The sequence below is a fragment of the Dermacentor albipictus genome, chromosome 6 (genome assembly GCF_038994185.2).
Source record: "Dermacentor albipictus isolate Rhodes 1998 colony chromosome 6, USDA_Dalb.pri_finalv2, whole genome shotgun sequence".
In the NCBI taxonomy this organism is placed as follows: Eukaryota; Metazoa; Arthropoda; class Arachnida; order Ixodida; family Ixodidae; genus Dermacentor; species Dermacentor albipictus.
In genome coordinates this window covers 59642069-59665883 of record NC_091826.1, presented here as the reverse complement: position 1 = coordinate 59665883, position 23815 = coordinate 59642069, and the positions used below count along the sequence as shown (strand labels likewise).

At 45.8% G+C, this 23815-nt stretch overlaps 1 protein-coding gene across 5 annotated transcripts in view; it reads right to left on the bottom strand.

Moving 5' to 3' along the window:
* Positions 1-6243: 6243 nt before the first annotated feature.
* Positions 6244-23815, bottom strand: part of LOC139061102 (uncharacterized) — a 28354-nt gene continuing 10782 nt past the window's right edge. The window contains exons 5-11 of one of the 5 annotated variants that reach the window (XM_070540642.1): positions 22560-22649; positions 19449-19478; positions 17710-17742; positions 11775-11837; positions 9876-9946; positions 7757-7807; positions 6244-6449 (exon numbers count right to left, since the gene is read on the bottom strand). In XM_070540642.1, coding sequence (XP_070396743.1) covers positions 7798-7807; positions 9876-9946; positions 11775-11837; positions 17710-17742; positions 19449-19478; positions 22560-22649 — 297 coding nt within the window. In that variant the 3' untranslated portion in view covers positions 6244-6449; positions 7757-7797. The other 4 variants (XM_070540643.1, XM_070540640.1, XM_070540641.1 and 1 more) reach the window with 4 other exon arrangements.

Genomic DNA, 23815 nt, shown 5'->3' with positions numbered 1-23815 from the left:
TCTATTGAAGGGTTGAAAATACAATGCTTTACAAAGGGCTCCTAGTGCACACTTGAAAGCTAGAGGGCACCAGCTGAGGCCCATCTCTCTGCCTTCTTTCAAATAAATTATTTCCCTTTCAAACGGGGGGCAGCCGGCGCGTTGCGGTTCCAGGCTCCTCGACGCCGCAGTGTGCAGGCCGGCCGCTGCTGGCTGACGTAAGCAGAACTTGACGGCCGCAGCTTTGCGGTCGCTGTAGTTTGGGTTTGGCGCACTAAAATAGCAAGAAATTTGTCTTGCCATAGTTTCACGGTTAACGGCATATTTCCAGATGCAAAAGTCGATGTCACTTGTGCAGAAGCTCCCTTCGATATACCATTTACGATGAGCCCATTGAAAGGGTAATGAATAATTTCTGGGTTGTTAGTGACTAATAGCCCGGTATCCGCCGCCACTTCTCGGTCGCCGCCATCGATGACGGGATGTCTCCGAAATAACGGTTATCTTATTTGAAAGTGGCTATATTTATATATTACACAAGGCCTTCGGGTAAACGTCATGTAAAAAGAAGATATAAGGGTAATCATTATGTTGAGCTTCAGTTCATATTTCTTAAAGCGGTATAATAACATTTGAACACGAAACGCCACCTACCCACAGTTTCCAAGGCACCACACTCTTTGCCTGTGGTCTCACTGAGTCGTCAACGAGCTTTCATCGGAACGCACGACGCGTTCAAGTCGAGTGGTGTCCAGCCCTCGCAGATCCTTCGCAAACTGCAGGCGTTTGGCTTTGTTTTCTTCACGAAGAAGCTGTTATCCGCTGGCGATGCACCTCTTCAACCTAGCTTCAACAGTCCTCTCCCAGCGTCACTTAGATTAAGCCAAGCATGTGCTTCAGCTTAAGATGCATCTCTGAAAACGGGGGCTGCTGTATTTCTCGAACTGTGGCCCGCGGACTCAATACTGCTGCAGCTACGATGGCCCTACCTTGGTTCTCCATCATTGCCCGAGTGCGACGCCTGTGCGTAGCGTCCTTTAAGCGGTGTTGCTTGCTGAAAGCTTCTGTTATCCCATTCACTACTTAAAGTAGTATTCCTCTCTTTGAGGGAAGATCCCGCTGGTGTTTTACGCTACTGATAAGTTATTGATTGAAAACTTCGCGAACATGAGGAAATCATTCACCCTTCAGTTGGTTGTACACCAGCATCTACGTTGCTACCATTACGGCTAAAGTCCAGTCACTGTGGTTCACTTCAGAAGCATCCAGTAGGTATAAGGCGTTAGAGTGCTTTCTCCTTTGGCAGACCGGTATGTTAGTTGACCGGTATGTAGTTGACCAATATCCCAAAAATTGCAGTTCCACCCGAAAGGCGAACCATCGATTGCGATAGCGAATCAGTATACAACTAAACTAAGTAAGGATGGTAGTATTATCAGGCGCTCAAACACGTAAAAATTCACTTACTAGATTAAAGGCACACTAAAGTGAAAAATGATTTCTTCTACGTCAGTAAATTACCGTTCTACAACACCAAAATCACCACTCTTACTACGGTAAGACGTTTGGTAAGCCAGAAAAAGCGCAAGAACGAAATACTGGTGGCGACGCCTACTCAAGTTCCCACACGTGGGCGCTGTGACGTCTTGAATTTTGGTGGCATCTTCTAGGGCATACTAATCATATATAGCGGTACAGATTTACTAGAATGTGTTATAAATGAACCAAATATCAAACATGGCAAGTTTCGGGAACCTTTATTTAGCCAACGCGGCCTAAACGCGAAAACATACTTTGGAATCCCTGAAGTCACGCTGACGTACCGGCGCTGCGGCTTCGGCGCGAGATTCAAATACTAATACTTGTACCTTCATGTTCTCATTTAATAATCATACTGTTATTTTGAAATGACTGCCTGCAGGGCTCTCAAGGAATGCTTCATTAGTCAAAACTGATTTATTGTTTCGCTTTAGTGTCCCTTTAACAAGCCTGGTGTCAAGCGCGCGCGAGCAAACATGAACACACCTCACTGGATGACCACGCAAACTGCTTCGAACCGCTGTAGTAAGGATGCCCGGCAACAGCAGCGAGCGAACAGACCTTCCTGTGACCTCTCACTTCAAGGTGAACTAAAAGGCGAAAGCACAGCGTACACGAAGCTATCAGGACTCGGTGGGCTTTGTAGATCGTATATCGCTTTCAAGATAGCGATAGCGATAGCGATAGTGCTTCCGCGGCCGAGTGTGAGTGCGCCATATCCCGCAGCCGCCGGAGGATAACGCCGCCAGCCCCCCCCCCCCCCCCCGCCCCCCCTTTCATCTAACCTCCCGGTGTCTTGCGCGCGTCAGAAAACGGCGCGCTCCCTCCCAGCTTTCCTTCCTTAGGCGCGAGAGATTGAGTCGCTATCGTCGGCTCACCCTCGTACGCTTTCACTCGCACATACGACATGTGGCTCGTGGCGGCGGTGTTATCGCTCTTGTATTATATGGGACATCACGGCAACGGTGACGACGATGGCAGAAATGCACCTGGACAGTGCATATGAGTGCCATGATAGAAGCGATCCTAGTGAAGCAGCCCTGTGCTTAGCTCTATCTATGCATTGCTCTACCGCTCTTTCCCTCGCATAGCAACAATCTACTTACAGGATTAAGAGCACGCTGTTTAACCCTGTTTTATATGGCAGCTAGCGCTTTCGGACGCGATAGAGAATTTACACAGCACATAAGTACGTCCGTGTTTGCCCAGTGCAATACCATCAAAGTCGAGCCAGTACCGCTTTACGAAGTGAGTATGCAGGACAAAAGCTACACACATGGTTAGCGACAATGTTAAGCTATGGCCACGCATACCGCTCTGACGACTTCGCTAGGCAGTGACGGACAACCATTTTTGGTTCGTTTTTCCCTGAAAGCGCATTAACCAAGCTAATTTGTCTTGACTGAAGAGCCTGCTGCGGTTGTAGTATTTTTTTATTCCTCATAGTAGCAGAAGGTGCCTAGCATTGAGTTATCTTAATAGTTTTACACTGCGCTAATTCTGCAAGCTCTATGGGCGTTACGCGCTTGTATATTTTATTTATTTCATTACCCGCAGCGCAAATCGGTATTAAATTAGCGAGGGGAGGGGGAGGAATACAAGTCAGGACACAATGCAGGGAGAGGAAACGCGATGGGCCAAACCTCTTCTTCAAGGTGTTTACAAAGCAAACTCCCACCGGTCGCTACCTCAACCCCACATCCGTGAACTCTCCTTCGCAAAAGAGGTTCTCTTGTCGGCTCTCTTGTTCGTCGGGCGAAAATCGTGGGCACAACAGCGCAAGAGCGCATGGTGGACAATGCACATGTGCGGGGAGAACTGACAGCTCTTGGATACCCTAGTACTTCATTGACTCAGTAGTGCGCCAACTGGCTCGCGCAGTACCCACCCAGCCTGGACCCCCCCCCCCAAAAAAAAAAAACGGGCTTCGATACCGTACGTCTCCGACATAAGAGATACCCTTGTGCGCGTCCTGCGGTCATATGACGTGCAGACTGCGCATGTTCCCTCCCAGAAACTTAGACATGAGCTCGTGCATTTGAAAGACCGTTTGGAAAAGGACAGCTGCCCAGGTGGTGTATACGTCATTCCGTTTGCAGACTGTCCATACGTCTGCGTCGAAAAAACTGGCAACTTCAAAAAACAAGACATAAATAGCACAGATATTACGTCCAGAAACAAAACGTTGCGTCGGATGCCCTGGCCGAACACTGCAAAACCAGGTCACATACGATTAACTAGGAAAAACGTCGTGTGATTGCCAAGGAACGAAATCATTCTTTGCGTCTTTTTCTCGAGTCCCTAATCATCGAAACTATGGCGCACACTCCCATTCCCAACGAAGGCAATCTGCGACCCGTGTACGCCATGTGCTTTAGTCATGTTTTGAGCCGCCCATGAAAATGGAGCTATGCCGCATGTTTCACTGTGAGCAAGGCTTCCGTGGGGGAGCCGAAACGTAAGTATTTATTTTAAACCATTTTAAACGGTGTCCGGACCTCTTCCTTTTCAGTTCACAAAATAAACGATCTAGGTACCAAGCATACAAATAAACAGAGTTCTGTACAAAATGTCATCAAAATTAAAATAGTTTACATATATAGCTTTACCTATAAAGATGTAGTAAATACATGCTTTGACGCAATAGTATCAACGTTACCAGGCGCCTTCTTCCATTCAGACATTGTACGGTGGAAAAAAAACATCCGAAATAACTTAGTTCATGTAACTTCTCTATCATCATTTCCATGATCTGCACGAAGCGACGCATATTCGGGTTGTAACAATTATTAGTCTCATTTGATACGTATTTTAGAAAAAATGCTATAAAAAGCTTTTAATCGGAGCACTCTTCTGCATTCCTGCAAGCATTTCCACTTTACTGTTTCTTTGTACATTGACACACTGAATACACGAGAGTACTTGTAAGCAAACCGGATCCTTATAGTTTACAGTCTATTTTTTATGTCAAGTTTCGTCCACTGATCAAACACTGTACATGCGTACGCAAGTACTGACAAGAAATGTCTCATACAAAATTTGTTCGCAATCCTTAGTAGGCTACTTACAACTTCGTCTTGATAATGCCAAACCACCACATGCTTTACCGGTGAGGTGATCGACATGACTATGCCGGATGAATTCTCATGATAAAAGGATGCCAACGTACATCTATTCGTTAACTGCATTCAGTTTCCTTCCTTTGGTTTTGTAATCGAATTCAGCACGCGCCACTTTTCCTCAGTGACACTGTTTTAATGGTATTTCCTGGTCCTCCTCACATTGTCATGTTGAGACGCATCCAAATTAGCCCGAGCTTGAGGATTCAGACCTAGTTTTTTTACATATTACACATAATGCGAGGACGTGGGTTCATATCCCACTTGCTTCCAGTTGTTTTCTTCGTCGACTTTCATTTCACTTATTCATTTCAACATTTGGATTAAAGCAAATAATTCCCCCAATGCTCACCATGTTGTCAATGCCGCTTTGGTTCATAATTTGGTGACTTACGGAAATCGCGTACCTCTGTTCCCCTTCTTCTCGTTCATCATTTCACAGCGAGGGCGCCTAATTCGGCTGCCTTAATGCATCCTAATAGCCTACGAGTCTTCTGATACGAAAGCGTAAAATGTTCCATTGAGCGAAGAAGGCGTCCTCTGTATTAGCGAAAGGGCACTTAAATTTCCATTGGCTGCGACGCCACGTCACAACCTCATTTCGACGGAGCAGATACGGCGTTGCGACGCTGCGGGGCGAGAAGGGTTGCTGTCGACGAGGCAGTCACGTGACGCTCGCTTGCGGGTTCCGCTGTCTCGCTCTCTCTCTCCCTCTCTCTCTTTCTCAGTTTAGCAACTACGCGTGCCTGTTGGTCTTGTTGGCCGCTACTGCTTCCCAAGTCTATCGTCGCGCAGCACATCGGTGGCGTGTGGCGTCCTCGATTTATCAGCAATATCGTCCAAATATTTTTTTGTCTAAAGTCAACATAACGCAGAAACATTACAAAAAAAATAACTCGCGCTAATTTGGTCGAAAAATTCGATGACACACCCCGACGGAACACTCAGCCGTGTTTAATTGATCTTTAATGCTTTCGCTTCACAACTGCTCCGGGTCGTAGTATGTTTAAGCAGGTCGCCTACTACAATGTTAACGCATCATGCGACGTCTTGCCGCAGAAACGATGTTCCACATCGGCCATCCCGGAGGTAAGCTCTATGCAGGCTGACACTCCGGTGCTTAGATCTCGTACACGTATAGCATTGGAGAATAGGTATGGCAAATTGGTGCCACGGTAACTAATTGACGTTTCGCGTGCCCTATTCGAAAACGTGGGCTTCTATCCCATCTAAAGCCCCCTATTTTACCAGAGTGTTCAATAGGGCTGGTTGGTTCATCTTTAAAATAAAAACAGGAACAGCTGAACACAGGACGAGCGAGTAAAGGGCACAGCACCTGTGTCTTTACTGTGCTATTTACCTGTCCTTGTCCTGTGCTGTTTACTCGCTTGTCCTGTGTTGCGCTGTTGCTGTTTTTATCCCTCTATTTTGTCGCCCGCTTTCAATTTCCTTTCTTCCACAAGTCGCCATTTCAGTAAAAACTAGTAATCAAACCAATCTTTTTCTTGATGTGCTTGTCAGTTTCCTTCACGTGATTGTGACTTGTGAAAACGTGCCTACTTCGCTCCCCTTCTCGTTCCTTACATAACATTGCCAAAAACAGAAGTTGAAAGGAAAGCCATCAAAGACAATTTAATTTAGAGTACAATGATGTCACGCAAAGTACAATGCTGTACTAACAGCTACAATGAGAGGCACAACTCGTGTGCCGCTGGCCTCTGGCACTCTCGCAGGCGTGTTCTTTCACCGCAGTGCCTACTATGATGTCCCCATCGTGTCGGAGAAGATGCTTATTCGGTAGATGACGAAGCTCTGCACAAACGCCGGTATTATTGTTATTCAAACCAGATGCTGCAAATCTGGCACAGGAAAACGCCTCACTTTATTTGTCTGTTTTTTTAAAGCTTTCGCACTGCTACAAATGCTAATGAGCAAATTATGTTCAACTATTGCGCCCAGGGCAAAACCCAGCTTATCGATTCATTTAGAAGCGCTGATTATATAAAAACTAAAAGTGAAACATATCCGGCAGCAGGAACCAACGTTTCGACAAGTGGACTTGTCCTCTTCAAGAAGACTAGTCCACTTGTCAAAACGTTGGCTCCTGCTTTCCCCTTGTTCTCGTCTTTACCTCATCGTCTTTGTATTTTCATCTCCCGCCTTCCTACCCCCCTTTTCCCTGGATCTCAATTGCTAGGTAATTTTCATAAAGAATAGCATTACATGACCCCGCTGCCCACTTCTACTTCATCGTGGCTGTCTGTAAAACGAGCAAACGAGCTAAAGCATTTTATCTGCACTACAACAATGTAGATTCTGCACGTACAGACTTCCTCATTTCTAAAAGTAGCGCGAAAGCACTACCAATGGTCCTGCGTTGTTCTGAAGGCAACAGCGCAGCAGACGACGCTTACACTGGAGAATGCCGTCTGCTCCATACGGGTAACTCTGCCACTATGACTGATTATGGCCGTTGTAAGGCGCTAAAATACACTACGGTCAGTGCTCACGTGGCATCGTTAAACAAGTCGAATGGAGAACATGTTGGGATGTTTCACTCTTGTTCACTCCATACCGTTTACACGAGCAACGTCTTTCAGGCTGTCCCAATATAACCACCATTCTAAAAAAAGAAACAGACTCTTCACGGAAACCTTCGAAGGAAATTAATTTTTCGTTTGCAGCACTATGAGGTATAAATTAGGCTAAGACACATTTAGTGTATTATTTGTTGATGAGGGCATGGTAAATTCAGATGCTTCACTTCACTAAAGCAATAAAATCTCTGCGCTGTCATGGAAACAGCTCTTGAAAGAATATAAGCGAATAAATAATCGGGCAAATCGGCTTGCGATTTCCCTTTGTCTTTACTGGAAAACAAGAATAACGCTTGTTCGAAAATGCACCCATGTGAGATTTAGGTAGCTTAAAGGAAGACGAATCGAATGATGAAATCTAGCTGAAGAGCAAGAAAAACTAATGTACACTATTTCAGTTAGTGTTCTATATTGCTGGAGAACATGGAATCCAGGGCAATATGTCAAGCTGTCAACTACAGGGCTAGCATTACTTCGCTACTTTAATGCCCGACTGGTGCCGTAGCTCGAACGAGTACTTACGTCAGCTATTATCTGAACGATCAGTTGTCCCATCCTCGCACCTAACTGGTTCTGCGGAAAACAAAGGATGGTGCGACACTCTTCCTATGTGCAAAACGCGGTTACGATCTGTCATCAAAAACCTCCTAAATCATCATTTATATAAAAACTGTTGTATGCACAATTTTTGCGAAGGAAACTCATATCTTAAATAATATTTACTTAATCAATTATTAAACAATTAAACAACTAGTTAAAACACAAATAATTACATCGCTATGATATTCAGTCGCTCTCGTGATCACAGCTTCGGTTGCCGGATGAAACCACCGTCTTACAATAAACCGGAATTTAAAAAAAAACCTCCTCGATTTACGAGCTTTTACAGCCAAGGAATTCCGGGTGTCGAAGGGTATCCATAGCCAACATTCGAAGCGTTTCTAGTAGCGTTTGCGTGGTTCAGGGTGTTCAAGAGCTCTGGATGGATAAATAAACCAAGAAACTACTCAGTCAATGCGAAATGTTTGTTATGACATTACACCACTCGGGCATTTTGGAGGAAAATTTGCGTAACACAATTATATCTAAGAGCGAAGCTGTCAGTGGAAGTGCTAAAAATTTTATGGTCATCTTTTCACGAGGTCACTGGCAGAATGAGGTCAGTCACCGAGTTTTATTTAGAGGGAAAATGGTCATGCTAGGACTGATGTTTGGAAATAGGTTAACATATGTAAGTGAAATAAATGTTGCCAAGAAATGGATAAACCATCGTTTTCTCCCTGTTTAGATTCACTTTATACAATGCTAAGTTTCGCCGGTCCTATGGAAGTACCATTGTTCAAAATTTTATATATGAGCAAAATGGAGTCTGATTTATGCGATATGTGGGTAAGGTTTAAAGAGTACAGGTTATTTACTGGCTTTACGAAGAAGTGATAAATTATCGCTTTCATTCTTTATTCGGGCATGTGGAGATATACTGTTCGAGGTGCAATCGCACTGGGAATTTCCACTGAGTTTAAAGAGATTTCAATGCCAGAACGCACACTGACACTCTGGCGGAGTATTTGGCCATCACTACCCACATGACTCTTGCGATTCCTAAATAGGGGCATATAATGCATGAGATGTGACCCCATATTGAAGAGCATTCGTTAAATAAGCAATATTCTGAGCCTTTTTAATAGCTACTCTAGCTACTCTAAGTATTTAATCCAGAGAGGTCGGTTCAGCCTTGTACTATGCATGTGAAAATTTTCAACTTCTCCACAGTGACGAATTTTCTGTCGTCATCGACTGTCACTATCGCACCGACTTGATTTCCTTTTCTTTGGTACCAATGATTTAATTTTTAAGACTACCAGTTATCAGCTCAATTAATTGCATTGCCTGTCGCAGTCCAACACTTTTTATTATCCCCTGTTATGGCTTCTCAGCCACTATTGTGTGTCGTGGCCAAGCACATGGTAATGGACTCGATGACAACCGCCTCGACCGAATTTGGATGAAGGCGGAATACAAAAAACGCTCCCCTACCGCGCATAGGCTGCACATTCGGGATACCCAAGTGGTCAAAATAATTCTCGAGTTCTTACTACGGCATGCGTCATAACCAGGTTTTGATGTAGGCACAAAATCAACAGACCACCATGAATGCTTCTCTTCCTTTAGCTATGACAATGCCTTCCACACTTTGGTGTCTTACCCACATTGCCCATCTCATGCCATGACGACTATTATTTATTGATCAGAGTGTAACATCAAAACATGCCTGACCTGGGTGAACCAACTTGTCTCCGATCATGCAGTGGTATTCAGTGGCGTAGCCAGAGGGTAGTAAACGCACTTCGAGGCCCCCTCCCCGTTCCCGAAATTTCTGTATACCGCCAGAACACGTCATTTCTATTTCGAACGTGGGTGGCATTTATTTTTTGCTGCCCTTTGTGTTGATTTTATTTCGTCACCGCTGAACGCCATACAACCTAGATGCGCATGGAAGACAACCTACGAATGTCACGCCCTCAGCTATACCAACGGCCACTCCCCGTAATTCCTTGGTGATTAGGCAACTACACAACATACAGAAAAATATGGCTGCTAAAAGAACGGATGAAATAGGTATGCTGCCTTTTTCACTCACTGGTGATATTGTCCCTTGGTTGCGTCTATTCTGTGACGAAAGTTGTCCCGGCTGAGATGGAAAGTTCCTTTCTGGGAACAAAGAAGTTTTACTGTGGAGCTATGTATGTGTTACCCTCCCATACGTTTTTCAATGACCGCGCCTCAAAGCACCCTCCCCCTCTATGAGGAGGCAAAGCAAACGAGGGTGTGTTGACACCTGGCGTGACAAGCTAAGAAACCGAACAATACACAGTTTCAAGCAATATTTACTAGCGGAAACTCTGGAGCTAATTTCTACGGGAGCTGGAACAATCCAGCATGGGAATTATGGGAAGTACATGGATTTACCTAAGCTCCGTCGTTATGGCTTTAAATGTTTGTTGGAACTTGTAAATTCGTTATTTTCAACAACACACTGTGCGATAAAAAAGTAATAACCATGTTAAATATCATTCCGCCGGAAGGTTTCGAGCTCAGGACTCCCAGCACAGAAGCCTGACGTAGAAACCATTACGCCATGGGCGCTTGCACCGAGAAGCGGCATAGAACGTCCTCATGAATTCCTTGCGGGCAAGCCAGTGACTTGAGACGTCTGGCACGTTTCAGTTTGGACAGCTGGACAGGTTGAGTCGCTTTTAGGAGCGATTGTGCGAGTTCAAAGAGCATTTACAGACGCGGAAGGGAAAAGCTCCCAAGTAAGTAAACTGTTACACTCAGTGGTTAGCTTTGTTTGAAGTTTAGAGCTCAGCTCTTAATGTCCCGTTCCTGCTGCGAGTGTCGGCGGCGGCCCCTGCGTAATCGAACGAATGAGCACAACAGCGAAAGATGAAAGAAAAGCGTAGCGCCGCCTGGTTCGCGAACCGTGGTGCCGTGCACGGCGTGTTCTGCGATTATCGCTAAGAGATGGCGCCAGAGTACATCCCGTCATCTGTTCACATCTTTTATCTTTCTTCCGTCATTGGTTTTCATCCGCTGACAAGTGTTAAACGTTATACCCGCCGTGGTTGCTCAGTGGCTATGGTGTTGGGCTGCTGAGCACGAGGTCGCGGGATCGAATCCCGGCCACGACGGCCGCATTTCGATGGGGGCGAAATGCGAAAACACCCGTGTGCTTAAATTTAGGTGCACGTTAAGGAACCCCAGATGCTCAAAATTTCCGGAGTCCTCCACTACGGCGTGCCTCATAATCAGAAAGTGGTTTTGGCACGTAAAACCCCAAATATTATTATTAAGTGTTAAACGTTATCGATCGACGCACGACGCGCCTGCGTGTATGAGAAAGTTTTCGAATGTTATCAATAGTTCTATCCGCTGGCTCTTGTCACCAAAGCATTTTGTAATCGGATTATATGGGCGACGCCAATTGCGTATTACTTTCTGGAAATCACGCTGGCACCAAGAATTAACCTGGAACCTTCCACAAGCCAGGTATAAAAGCTGACGCGTCAACTTGCAGATCAGATTTTGACGATCGACGACTCTGCTCACTGCTATTGTTGTACTTGAGTGTTACTCATTCTGCAACGCTTCGCTCCGTTTAAACCACGCCGCGCGAGACACTCTCCGCGCCATCCAACCAATCGCGATATGAAAGTACGTGCAGAGCTGCTCTCAAATTTCCCATTAGGGATTACGGTAATGGTCGTTGAAAGCTGACAGTCATGGAGTAGAATGGCGGCATCTTCATTTTTTTTCACGAAATGCGCTGCTGGGTATATACAAATGCATTTCGTGTAGCTTCAAAACTTGATCTAGGTGGAAGCAGTTACGAGGAAAATAAAGTAGTCTCTTTGCTTTTTCGTGAGACCACCACTGTCCTTTGTTGTGGGAGTGAGTCTGACACGCCATAACATGCGTGTCAGTCTGTAATATGCGTAGGAAGGTACCAGAAGAGGAAGACCAACACCTGTACACTTACTTCCATCAGCCAAGCCTTGATTTGCCCTTCGTCCGATTTTGCCGCAAGCTTCGTTAGAATAATCTGAAAAGCATAAGCCCAAAACACATGCGCGCATTACTTCCACGATATGCGTTTACTTCTCAAAAACGTGTTTACGAACTTAGCACTCAGGCCACAATGGCCTTACTAAAATTTAATGACAGCAGTTGATGACTTCAACCATCAATTATCAAAATAATGTCACTCGCTATGTTTTCAGAAAACAAATGCAAATTTGCCTCAGTTTAAGCCTCACCTCAAATGAGGGTTTCATGAACAACGCGACCACGAGGCCACCTGGTCTCTTGCGCCGTCTCCACTGTATACGACAGAGCGCTGCCTTCGTGATCAGTTTCCTGTGCCAGCACGGAGGTGCGATATGCACTGAGCCATAAGCAATTCGTATTTACAGAGCGTAGCTTTTAACAGCAGGTTCCTTCGGCGAACGTGGGCTGCGTCAGCATAACCCAGCGAACGAGCGCCGCGAAGAATAAAAGTGAACGCCGAGTGGAGCGCGAAATGAAAGAAAGCCGACAGCGATGAGAGGAGGAGGAAAGCGCAGGGGGAAAGCGTAGCAGCGGAACCATGATGCGGAAAGCGGAGGAGGACGGATGAGGAGAGGGGCTGCGCATGCGCTGAGTTGCCGGCGACTACGGCCTGCGCAGCTGCGTGAGAGAGCTCATCTGGGCTTCCGTGGGAGGGGGAGAGAGGAGGGGGGGGGCCGGGTGCCATGAGGTGACGTGAGCGACGCTCGTCCACAGCGTCAGCTGCAGAGGTCAGTCCGCGGTACCAGCGTGTGTGATGGGGACCGCTGCTGCTGCAAGGGGCGATGGCGAGCGGCTAAGAGTAAGCTTCTATGTGACTCTTCCTTGGGTGCTATCACCGCTGACACTGGTGGCTAGATTTTCCCGCGACCAAGGACCGCTCTCGTCGCTGGCGGAACGAAAGCGTGAGAATAAAAAAAAAACATAGTGACCGGCGATGATGGATACGAGATGGCGCCATAGTAGCGCGCGTCGTCTGCATGGAAACAAAGCGCTGCATGAGTGGAGCTCTGCCTGCGGCAACTGCTGTGAATCGCACCCACGCCTCACCCACGCGCTACCTCTCGAGATCTGCCGATTAGCGAACGTGCCGCATGAAATAGATCGTGCGTGCGAGCCCATATATTGCGAAATGAAAACACGTACAGAGTTGGACTCAAAGTTTGCATTAGGGATCATCGTAATCGTTGGTGAGCTTTCTTCTTGGCAAACCGGGGAAGTAAGTGTGAAAAGCACTAGAACGAATGTTCAGGATTATAAATCGCGACTTTTTTCACATTTCATCGAATACTTTCTTCCGTACTACTTGGTTCATACTTGAATCATAAACGAGCTGCGCAAGATGGACACTAAAAGTGAGAGCAGAGGGCATAGTGACGACTACCAACATTATTTCGTGAAACGGCAGAAAGCCTATATATGAGCAACCTAATCACATGTGGCAGCCTTAGGCTCCGAAATTAGACAATCAGATTGCAACTACCAACATGAAATGTGCGCACTCTGTTTCACGCGCTAAAAACATTTATACAACAGGGAAAAGCTCATCCATAAAGCCATTTTCGAAACAGGTCCACAGCAAAACAGCGAAAAATCCATCAGAAATAACGCGTAAGCAGTAATACATAAAACGTTAACAGACATTTTTTGACAAAACGCGTATGCGAAGTTAATACTTGATTCCAATAAGAACAGAAAAGCAGATGATGAAAAAATGGCTGTGGCTTAGCTAAGGTTAAGCCCAGGATGCGAAGCATACTAGCCTTTATTTTAGTTGTTGAACCACTGTTTAGCCTGGTGAACTGCTGTTGCTTGGCTATATTTGGTTCTGCTAGACGAAGAAACAACTCATGCATTACTCTGCTTCGCCTTCAAGAGTTCGTACACGACAGCGTTCCCGTCGACCCGCCAAGGGGTGGAAGACAATGGGCTACGGCGCAGCGACTACGCGCCCCGCATTAGACGCGGTGAGCGTCGAGCAACGCAGCGTTCGGCGCCGCAACGAAATGTGCGCCTGAGCAAGCGACGCACGCCTGAGCCTTAGAAACAGTTCGTTTCTAAGGCAACACCGCATTCACTAGAGGCGCTTTTGCACCGCTTTGAACCATCGTACTCGTGGCTCAGTGGTAGCGTTTCCGTCTCACACTCCGGAGACCTTGGTTCGATTCCCACCCAGCCCATCTTGCAAGAGTTGAGCCAAAGCCACCTAGAAAATCAGTCTCTGTAGCACGCCGCAACCTTCGCTTCTCATTCCAACGAGCAGCTATGTCTCCAGGAGGCATCTCACCTCGAGAGTGTCTAGCAGAGGCAAGCGCAGCTGTTTATATACCGCCGCGACGCCGCGAGCGACGGCGTGAGGTGGAGCCCCGTTTCTCCTCTGTCGTGACATCACGGTGTCAGGCGGTATTGAAGGCGACACCGCCGCGCATGAGGAGCTGGGTTGAGCTCTCGTAATATGCTTCGCATAAAAAATGGCTGGGGCTTAGCTAAGGCTAAGCCCAGGATACGAAGCATACTAGCCTTTATTTTAACGCGACAGCGTTAAGGAGCTCGTGTCGCAGAAAAGCCGGTGTCGTCGGCGTCGGCTCAGGCGCACATTTCGTTGTCGCGCCGAACGCTGCGTTGCTCGACGCTCACCGCGTCCGATGCGGGGGGCTATGGCGCGAGTTGGAGCCCTGTTTCTCCTCTGTCGTGACGTCACGGTGTCACGTGGTATTGAAGGCGACACCGCCGCGCCTGAGGAGCTGGGTTGAGCTCTCGAGCGACGGCGCGAGTTGGAGCCCCGTTTCTCCTCTGTCGTGACGTCACGGTGTCACGTGGTATTGAAGGCGACACCGCCGCGCGAGGAGCTAGGTTGAGCTCTAGTATTATGCTTCGCATAAAAGTTTGGAAGGCCCTTAAGCTTCGCCGTTAAGCGTGGAAAGCGATAACAGTCAAAGATCGCGACTGCTTGTCACGCTTTCCGGCAACTGTAGCTTATGTAACCGTAATGTCTAACGTGGAATGCTGGCAGTGGACGTTACACATGACGGCGACTTTTCTAGTGGAAACACGTGCTCTTGCGTCGGCCGCGGATGCGCTGAGGCGAGCGCCATCTGGATGGTGCTGCAAGGAACCAGCCGCTCCGCTCTATGAATGATGCAAACCCTGGAAAAGGGAGTTATGAGTTTCGGCGTAACAAATTTAAGCTTTCTCGTATATTCAAATTACTAGGCGACGCTATCATGCCTGCAGGTTGTGTGCAAGTCGTACTTTAGAATTTTTCTAACGAATTTTATTTCGAGGCATTCAATTTGTTCGGCAACGCGTTTGAGGCACATGGAGGGCCCACGTGGCTGGGTATGCGTGGTTCGGGGTAATGTTAGCTCACAAGATGGTCGATGCGTGTGCCGACACTGGATTGTGTGCGACATCGCGCGATTAACGCTATCACGTTCATACTGTTAGCAAAGGAATGCAAAATATTTTACAACTCACACATGGCCATCGAGGAAAGCAACTTCCTTGTCCGAGAGTAAAATAGAAGGCGTGCTTCCCCATGTTGCCGGATGAAGATAGCTTCAATATTCTCCATCTTGGCTTATCATGTGCTTGTCCCATGATGCTGATTTGATCGACCTCTAAAGGCTGATTAAAGCTGTATAAAGGTTTTATGTCATTTCATGAAATACGGTTGACAGTGTGCGCTCCGTCGTGTCCGCCTTTTCTTTTCTTGTGCATCTTGACCAACACGTTTATATTTCAATAAAATTGAATGACTTGGAGACGTTTAGTATTTTCTTTGCATATAACTTTTATGAAAAAACAGACACACTTGTCGCCTCGCATATGTCTGCGTGTGTATACGCATAGGCTTAGAAAAATATAAAGAAATTTCTGCGAAAATCTATTCTAAATAACAGTACCGAAAGCATGGCGTTGCCAGAACGCGAACAAGTCTAGGACAAGAACGCCGACATAACCGTCGTTCTTCACGTTCTGCTTCGTCCACGTATCACACGTCTTGACCTTCCGTTACATTAATCTTTAGGAACATGCTCAAAATTAATCATTTTTAACTCTTTGGTGAATGTTTCAGCTTTCTGCACCACCTTTCATTCGTCAAATGCACAAATCTCGTGAATATCGCACGCTTCAAAAATCTAGCAACACGAAGGAGAAGGGGGAGGGAAGGAAAGAGGTAAGAAGAAGGCAGGGAGGTTAACCAGAATCACGTCCGGTTGGCTACCCTACACCGGGGGAACGGGAAAGGGGGAAAACAAAGATAACAGGGAGAGAGAGGAGGGAAGGAAAGAAGGAAAAGGAAGAAAACGAAGGAGAAAAATGAAATAGCACCCATGAGACAGCCCAAAACACACGCACAAATTTCGCTTGACAGCAAACAGCCTACTGGTAAGCCGAACAATACCGCGTCGCATTTTCACAGAGCCACAGTAATGTAGCATACATCTTCGCCCAACAATTGTGTAAAGGGCACTGCGTATTGTGTAGCTGTATGTCACACGGGGAGGTCGTACAGCATTGTGCAATCCTGTGTCCTTCCTAAAACAGTGTTTACCGTGCACTACGCAATGCGAAGATCATGCACCAGCAAGCGCAAATATCCACGATATAAAGGGAACTACCACGCTGGTACACGCATGCACAGGTCAATCGAATATGGCGCTTCAGCAACAACAATAGGCAATGCAGTTATTAGTACAAAATTTGTCTTTCTGGCTTCCAGCGGTCTTTTGGCATTGTAAATTAGCAAGTTTTGGCAAACAAGGGCGTGATGAGTGAAAAACAACATGCCCAATGGTTACGCTTGTATGCCTGCACTTATTCCTTTACCATGACTAGAAAACTACGGCTGCTTGGACACTGAGCAATATGAAACACAGAAAACAATCTGCAAGAATGACTCATCACTTTAGTCGGTGGACGAGCACACAAGATTCTCGGCAGTGTCCTTTTTAAAAAATACCGATGACATTCCCAAATAAAAACAAACTACACGCACAAAGAATGCAGACATCTATGATTTGCTATCCATCGTCCCTGTATGAGTTGAAAGACAGCAGCGCCACATTTTCCTCTAGGAACATTTCTTTGAAACACTATGAACACACGGGGGCTTGTAAAACTCTGCACAAACCCACATATCGTTGTGCATGATTACGAGCGCAGATGGGTCAATTATTATTCATGTTCATTTATTAAAATCAGGACAGTGCTTAGCGTAACAATGATAACGTTTCTCGAAGTTCACCGTCCTGGTGGATCTGGACTCCAGGATTCTGAATATTACTATTAGGCTTAGCTTTTGTAAAAAAAATTAAGAAATCAATCTGAACTGAATTAGGTTACCGTAGACGTTGCGAACTTTGTTGCATTATTGGCCGTCGATGCATTCTAATGGACGCATGCAGGATTTTCACACGTAATTGGAGCTTAAGTTTAGGTTTACCAATAAAAAGGCCTTGCATGTGGTAAGAATAAGACGCCTTGAATAAGAGAAGTCCACTTCGCGAAAAATTGGTTGCCAATTTTACCTCGTTGTCGTTTTTCTCATCGTCTTGAATTTCCATCTCCCGCCTTCCCCGTCTCTTCCCTAGGCAAGAATAGGCAGACTCGTTATACCTTAAATGCGTATGGTCATGGTACCGCCGATACGTGCCTATCAGTGTTCTTATGTTTAGCTTTATTCCTTTGATTGCAAACGTAGGCTTGAGATTAGACTCGTCTTCCTGCACAATTACAAACATGGCGCAATCCTCATTACATGTGCAGTGTCAAAGTTGTCATTTTTTACATATAAGTCGCCATAATCCAATACGAATGTGCTGCTTTCTTCAAAAAAAAAAACGTTTTTAAGAAAACTCACTTACATCGAAAACGTAGGTGCCAATGAACTTGCGGGCCTGCAAAGTTTGAATGAAAAACAGTGCAAGGCAAGCACAGAAAATTATATTTTGGTGCATGGTTTTCTGCAAAACAATAACCTCATTCTTCCCGTTTGCAAATATAGGTTGAAAGCTGAAATTGTTTTTAGGCACCTGCTTAGTAAATTTGAGTTAAGAAATAGATAGACAGACAGAAATAATAGGTCAACAACCACTGTGCGCTCATATAGACCTTTTCATCGGGTGAGGAGGATATACCGCGGGTAGAGCCTTTCCTCCGCTCTGGCTTGGGCGATCCGGCGCGGCGTTGCTTGAAAGTATTGCTGCCACGTGCTGCGGAACGATTTCGATATGTTTTAAATCGTACTTTGTGAAATTTACGCCATTTCCGTTCATATAAGGTCGTCAGGAAAGCCTTTCACTGTATCGGTAACTACAGTAGGTGGATATACGTGTTGGGGGCGCAGAAATGTGACGCGCTTTATCAGCCGCAGTGTGTGTACGTTTTGGAACTATATATTTTGCTTATACCGGTTTTAATTCAACAAATAAAACCGGTGTCTCTATATCACCAGCATTAAATGATTATTCAGCTCATTGTCCTATCGCTTGGCGTAGGGAGTAAAACAAAGCATAAGAGCGCATGCTCGTGCACGGCCAACCTAAGGCAACGACGAAACATCTAAGCGGCAGGTGCTATCAAAAATTTGTGATGCACCGGCATCGTTCTCGCGCATTTCAAGTGTAGTAGGCTTGAAATTACTACATGTCTACGCTAGCCTTCCTGCATAAGGACGATGGCGCTCCTCAACACAGCGATCATTGTGGTTGTTCCACCGGCACGATACAAATGTAAGCTGTGCGTTTCGGCATTCGCTTCGGCATTGCCTTTTTGGCCCATATACAGCCATATTATATAAGAGGGATCGCATAAAAACAATGCAATGGCTATTTTTGACGGCAAAATTTCCGTAATACGTGCGAGTGCGTCGTAGAGAAAGGAACGAACACAACCGGAAAGAAGTTAGGTTTTCATCCTCTTTCTCGAAAAAGCAAGAGAAAACGGTTTAACGCCGCAATACGACCTCGCATAGTCAGGCCGCACAACATTCATAGATATATAACCGCCGATGCAGTATGCTTGGACCATGCGGTATTTAGAACATAGATATCTGTAATCCAGCACCTACAACTGCTTAGGACGCTCCCGCAGTTCGAAAACAGTCCCTTTGCTGGACAAGCTTAATTCAGACTGTATGGTATGCTGCTATTACTTGCCGAAACTATTTTATTCATGGGCGGAAACCTCATCCATCGAACCAAGTAGTCACACAATGTAACCTGCAGCGAACAAACAGTTTGAACACTTGTCAAAGTATAACATCTCCTATAGTAGCAGAACGGTACCCACGCTGTTACGATCGTCGCCTAAACCGCAGCTTAGAAATAGATGAAAATACTGCAATAAGGTCACATTAGTGAATGAAACATTCAGAAATACACAGTTGATATCCGAGGCTGACTGTAGGCTCAAATATGCGCGCACACATCGCGCTACATGTTCCGTTCAACTGAACGCCAGCAGTATCTCCAGCCATGACGCCTTAAACCATATATATGTCCCATATGTCTACACTACTGTAGTGTAGGTTGCATACGAATCGCTTCCTCATCAGATTTATCGTCGGACAGATCGTCATCCCTTTCACGTTGAACATACTTACACCTTTGGCGTCCGAGCCGCGCTTGAAGTACTGGAACAAAAAAAAAATCGCATTCTAACTTGATGTGCATAGTGCACCGACGAACTTTTGTGTGCTATTCCTATTTCCTTAACTAATTATACGTAAAAAACAGAAATGCTTTTGCAATGCGTGAAACTGTTGCACAGTTAATGAGTATATTTTTGAAGTTGTATGCGCACGCTCCACAGCACCGCGAACTTCACGGTGTGCAGCTTATCATTACAAATATCAAACAATGCTTGTTATGTTCAGTGTTGTAGTCATTGGCCTGAACGATTTCGTTGGTACAGTGTACTTGAATACAAAACTAAAAAGGCAAAATTTCGTGCTAAGCAGGAGCTTTGCCTTGAGAGCTCATATATCCTTTTCTCTGCCGCTGACGAGTAGTCGTCACGAACAAAACTGCCTGACACAGCAAACACAAGACGACTATATTCGTCAAATTGCGTCCAGTTGCAATATTTGACACTAGATGGCCAACCTTGTGCACGTTGGGTCATTGTGCCTCGTCTTTCTCCTCATTTTCGCCTGCGCTGATACCTGTGCTGGAAACATGGCTACCTGTCAGCCACATGAGAAATAAAACTGTGATGCAAAATTAAGTATTCTGACGGCTCCTCGTCAGAAGGAAGCTTTGTAGAGATTTCTTCGCAAAGGGAAAGTTATGCGCTCTCCTTTCAGGACTGGCACGACGGCGATTCTGCGGATGGACCAGGGATTCTCGCAGCCGCCTCTGAGCTATTCCCCAACTTAGTAACTATGCTTTTGGCGCTGCAAGAAATTAAGCACTATTCATTCACATCTCTTTTGCGCCGTTTGGTTTCTCTTCGCTTCGTATTCTATTTTTCATAGTTGTTGAGCCCTACAGGACGCTGTGCCGTAGGAGGTCAGCGGAGCAGCGTCATGCAGAAAAGCCTTCTTCAAACTTTAGTTTTCCGAAAAAAACAGCGACCTCAATTAATTGACAAAATGTTGCCGCTTTCTTCAGCAAAAAGAAAAAAAGAGAGCTCTATAAGCTCAGTGAAAAATAATCCTGATAAATTTTGTACGTTCCTCGTCATGGTGACACCAGTCAATGAACCCTCATGGTGACACCCTCATGGTGACACCAATTCATGGCAGCAGTTGCTCAGTAACACATATTCGCGAGAGCGACACAATTGCACGAGTGCTATAAATTATTACATCCAATTTTTTCTCCTGAGACAACCTACAAGGCGGAGCATAGATAATGATGATACATCAGTGAAATTACAATGTTCCGGATATTGCGCTTTCTTTTCATAAATTGCGATTGTTCGCCAAATCATTGAAAAAATTTATATTTATTTTCATGACAGAGGTAACAACACTGAGGCAGTAACAGTCTGACAAGCAGAGTCGACCTTAATGCCATTAGCATTGCAGCAATGTAGCGATACATCCTATTCCGAAACTGTTCCAAGTAATCATGACATGGCCGTGCCAACAAAGGACGGCACCTCACGAATCAGCTGCATGAAGAATTTTTCCATTCCCTCGGTTATAAGCGCAGTTACATGTATATATGACGAGAATCATCGTATGTATCTCTCCCTCCTTGTGTGTCTACTAGCCCACTGATAGCTATTACACCATTGAAAGGCCCCGGCCAAAAGTTGTTGGACTCGTGCGCTTAGAGGGCTCGTCGCAGCGGCCCCTGGCGGCTGCGGCGCGCCACGGTACGTCATTACGCAGCACGCTACGCTTATCTCGGAGGCCACGCAAAGCAGAGGCATCTATGCGCCACTACAGCACGTACTATACAGTCAACAGCAAAAGTTTGCGGGATGTGCGAGCGCGTGGCAAAGCGACCCTCCTCCCCTTCTAGCGGTGAACCCCTGGTGTCGAGACCGGCCCTTGCACGCATGCGCGTCCCTCCGATAGTGCAAGCGTGCATGTTTTCACGCTTCCTCTTTGCGCGCCGGCGAGATGCCAACGTAGCCGCGAGGTAGCCCACTTGCGATATCCGCCGTGGCGGCTTCGACGGGCATAACTTCGTTGAGTACACAACGGAAATCAATTGTCCATTTTTGTCTTGCCGGTCTCCTTCTATATAGCACGTCTTGTGCCACGTTCTTCTGCGGCAGAACGCACCGTTCGTAAAAAGAAATAAACAACGAAAATTGGCCACGAGAAGGTGCAGCCCAGAAAAAGAAAAATGACATGTTGCGTTCCCCACCGGGCCGGCACTATGCGTCAGCACTCGTGACTCGACAAAAGGCGGCCGCAAGTTCCTGCTTCTAAACACGTTTCACGCAGTTTCGCCCGTCGAAGCCGCGACAGCGCATATCGCAAGAGGGCTACCTCGCGGCTACATTCGTATATCGAAGGCGCGCAAGGCGGAAGCGCGGAAATATGCACGCTTGCAGTCTGGGAGGGAAGCGCATGCATTTAGGCGTCGGTCTCGACACCAGGGGTCACCGCTAGAAGGGGAGGAGGGTCGCTTTGCCACGCGCTCGCACATCCCGCAAACTTTTGCTGTTGACTGTACACCTCCAATGCAAAGCTGAAGTATCTGAGGGCATTTTTTTTTACATTGTACACGGGCATTTTTCCTTATTTACCTACAAACAAGCCATTAGAGTAATATTGAAAATGTTGTCGCTGTCCTGAAATAAGCCAATAAATGTTGGTGGGCTTCGCTGTTTCCGATGTCGCTTCACGATGACATTCCAGAGGCGGAACTAAGAGGTTTTTGACAGGATATTTTATATTCTCTGCCGAGGGCAGTGAAATTATATTTGGCTCTCGTGTTCACAACAGGCCCTTCTACAAACCAACACTGTATTTTTAGTAATTTTGAAAAATGATTTAGCCCCTTGGAAATACACTCCATTTTATTCATTTTGAAGACTATTTATAATGGAGCAAACGGGAAAGGTTGCCAAGTTTTATTTATGAAGGCATAACCACCATATTGCACATAGTGAACTGAGTGAGCATTCCAAACAGTAAACACTTCAAAGTGTACTGATGGCATTCCTTCATAAAGCCCACCGACATTCCTTCGAGAGGGCAAGGGACGGTGGTATATAGCGAAAGCTTTCTTTGGCATGGTGTATAACTCACCAAAAAGGAGACGTAGAACAAAGCGACGATGAGGAACAACACTCGTATTTTCGCAAGACATAAGAATGTGTCCACCAGCGTCTTGTTGCCCTGTATGGAAAATTCAAAAACTGATTTGAACCATTTGTTCAGCACATGATGGAAAATGACCCCACCATGACTTTGCAGCGTATTACTGGAATCAAACCCCACTATGTTGATACACCTTTCAAGAATGGCTCACAAGACATGGCTAGAAAAGCGGTAAACCACACTGCTCGCACTTATTCAACATGGAAAGTTGCATGAAAAACAAAAGTGCAGCCATGAAATGTGGCATGAATGACACGAACAGTAGAAAGGAATGTAAATTGTCAGAAATGTGAAATGACCGGAAAGCTTACAGTCCACACCATAGATCTTCCTAATTGGAGATTGTATAGCGACATATTCTGGCTGCTTGACTGCATAAACCCAAGCACTCTTTTAACCCCTCACTTTGAAACGCACTCAGGCGGCAAATACAAATAACTTAAATGCAGTAGCTGAATTTTCTATGGCGGCTTTGCATAAGCACCACTTAACGCCTGAAAAGTGCGATAGTCTCAAGTTCATGCGAAGGGTCGCCACAAATTCGCTTCAATGTTTGTACAGCCACACGCAGTTTCGGGTGTAATCAGTTTGTTTGCGAGCTCCAAACCACTTCTGAACCTTGGCACGCACGCGTACACTTTCCGCAGAGAGCTGTGCACATGGTTCCAGTGTCCAGATTCGTCCTGCTTAGCTATCACATCCAGATTTAAAGGTCTTGATTCGTCATGCATGCAATCAGAAAATAGCACTAGAGATGAGCAGCTGCTCCGCACCAATCCATTCGGGCTGCACGAAAAGGCACACACACTTAAAGAGACAGCCTCTTCGTGTGTACACCCGCATTTGGCCGCGTTCTATTCTCGCAATTCGCTTGGTGCAAACTGCATAGGACAACTGCTTAGTTTCAAAGCACACTAAAGAGAAACAATATATCAAGTTTGGGTGCTGAAGTTTTTAATTTTTTTCGTACTTGGGGTGCTACAGCGCAGTTAAACTTCTTCGAACTCATTAAATTTTGCGCTCATAACTTTTGGTCTAACAATGTGTTCTATCTCAACGGAGAAAAAAAAAATTTGCTGCACCAAACGCCGTCTATATTTATGGCATAACAGTGCCAGGAAGACTCTTTACACGGCTAGGGTAGCAATTATGTTGTTCTTTCCAAAAATATTTAATAATTCAGC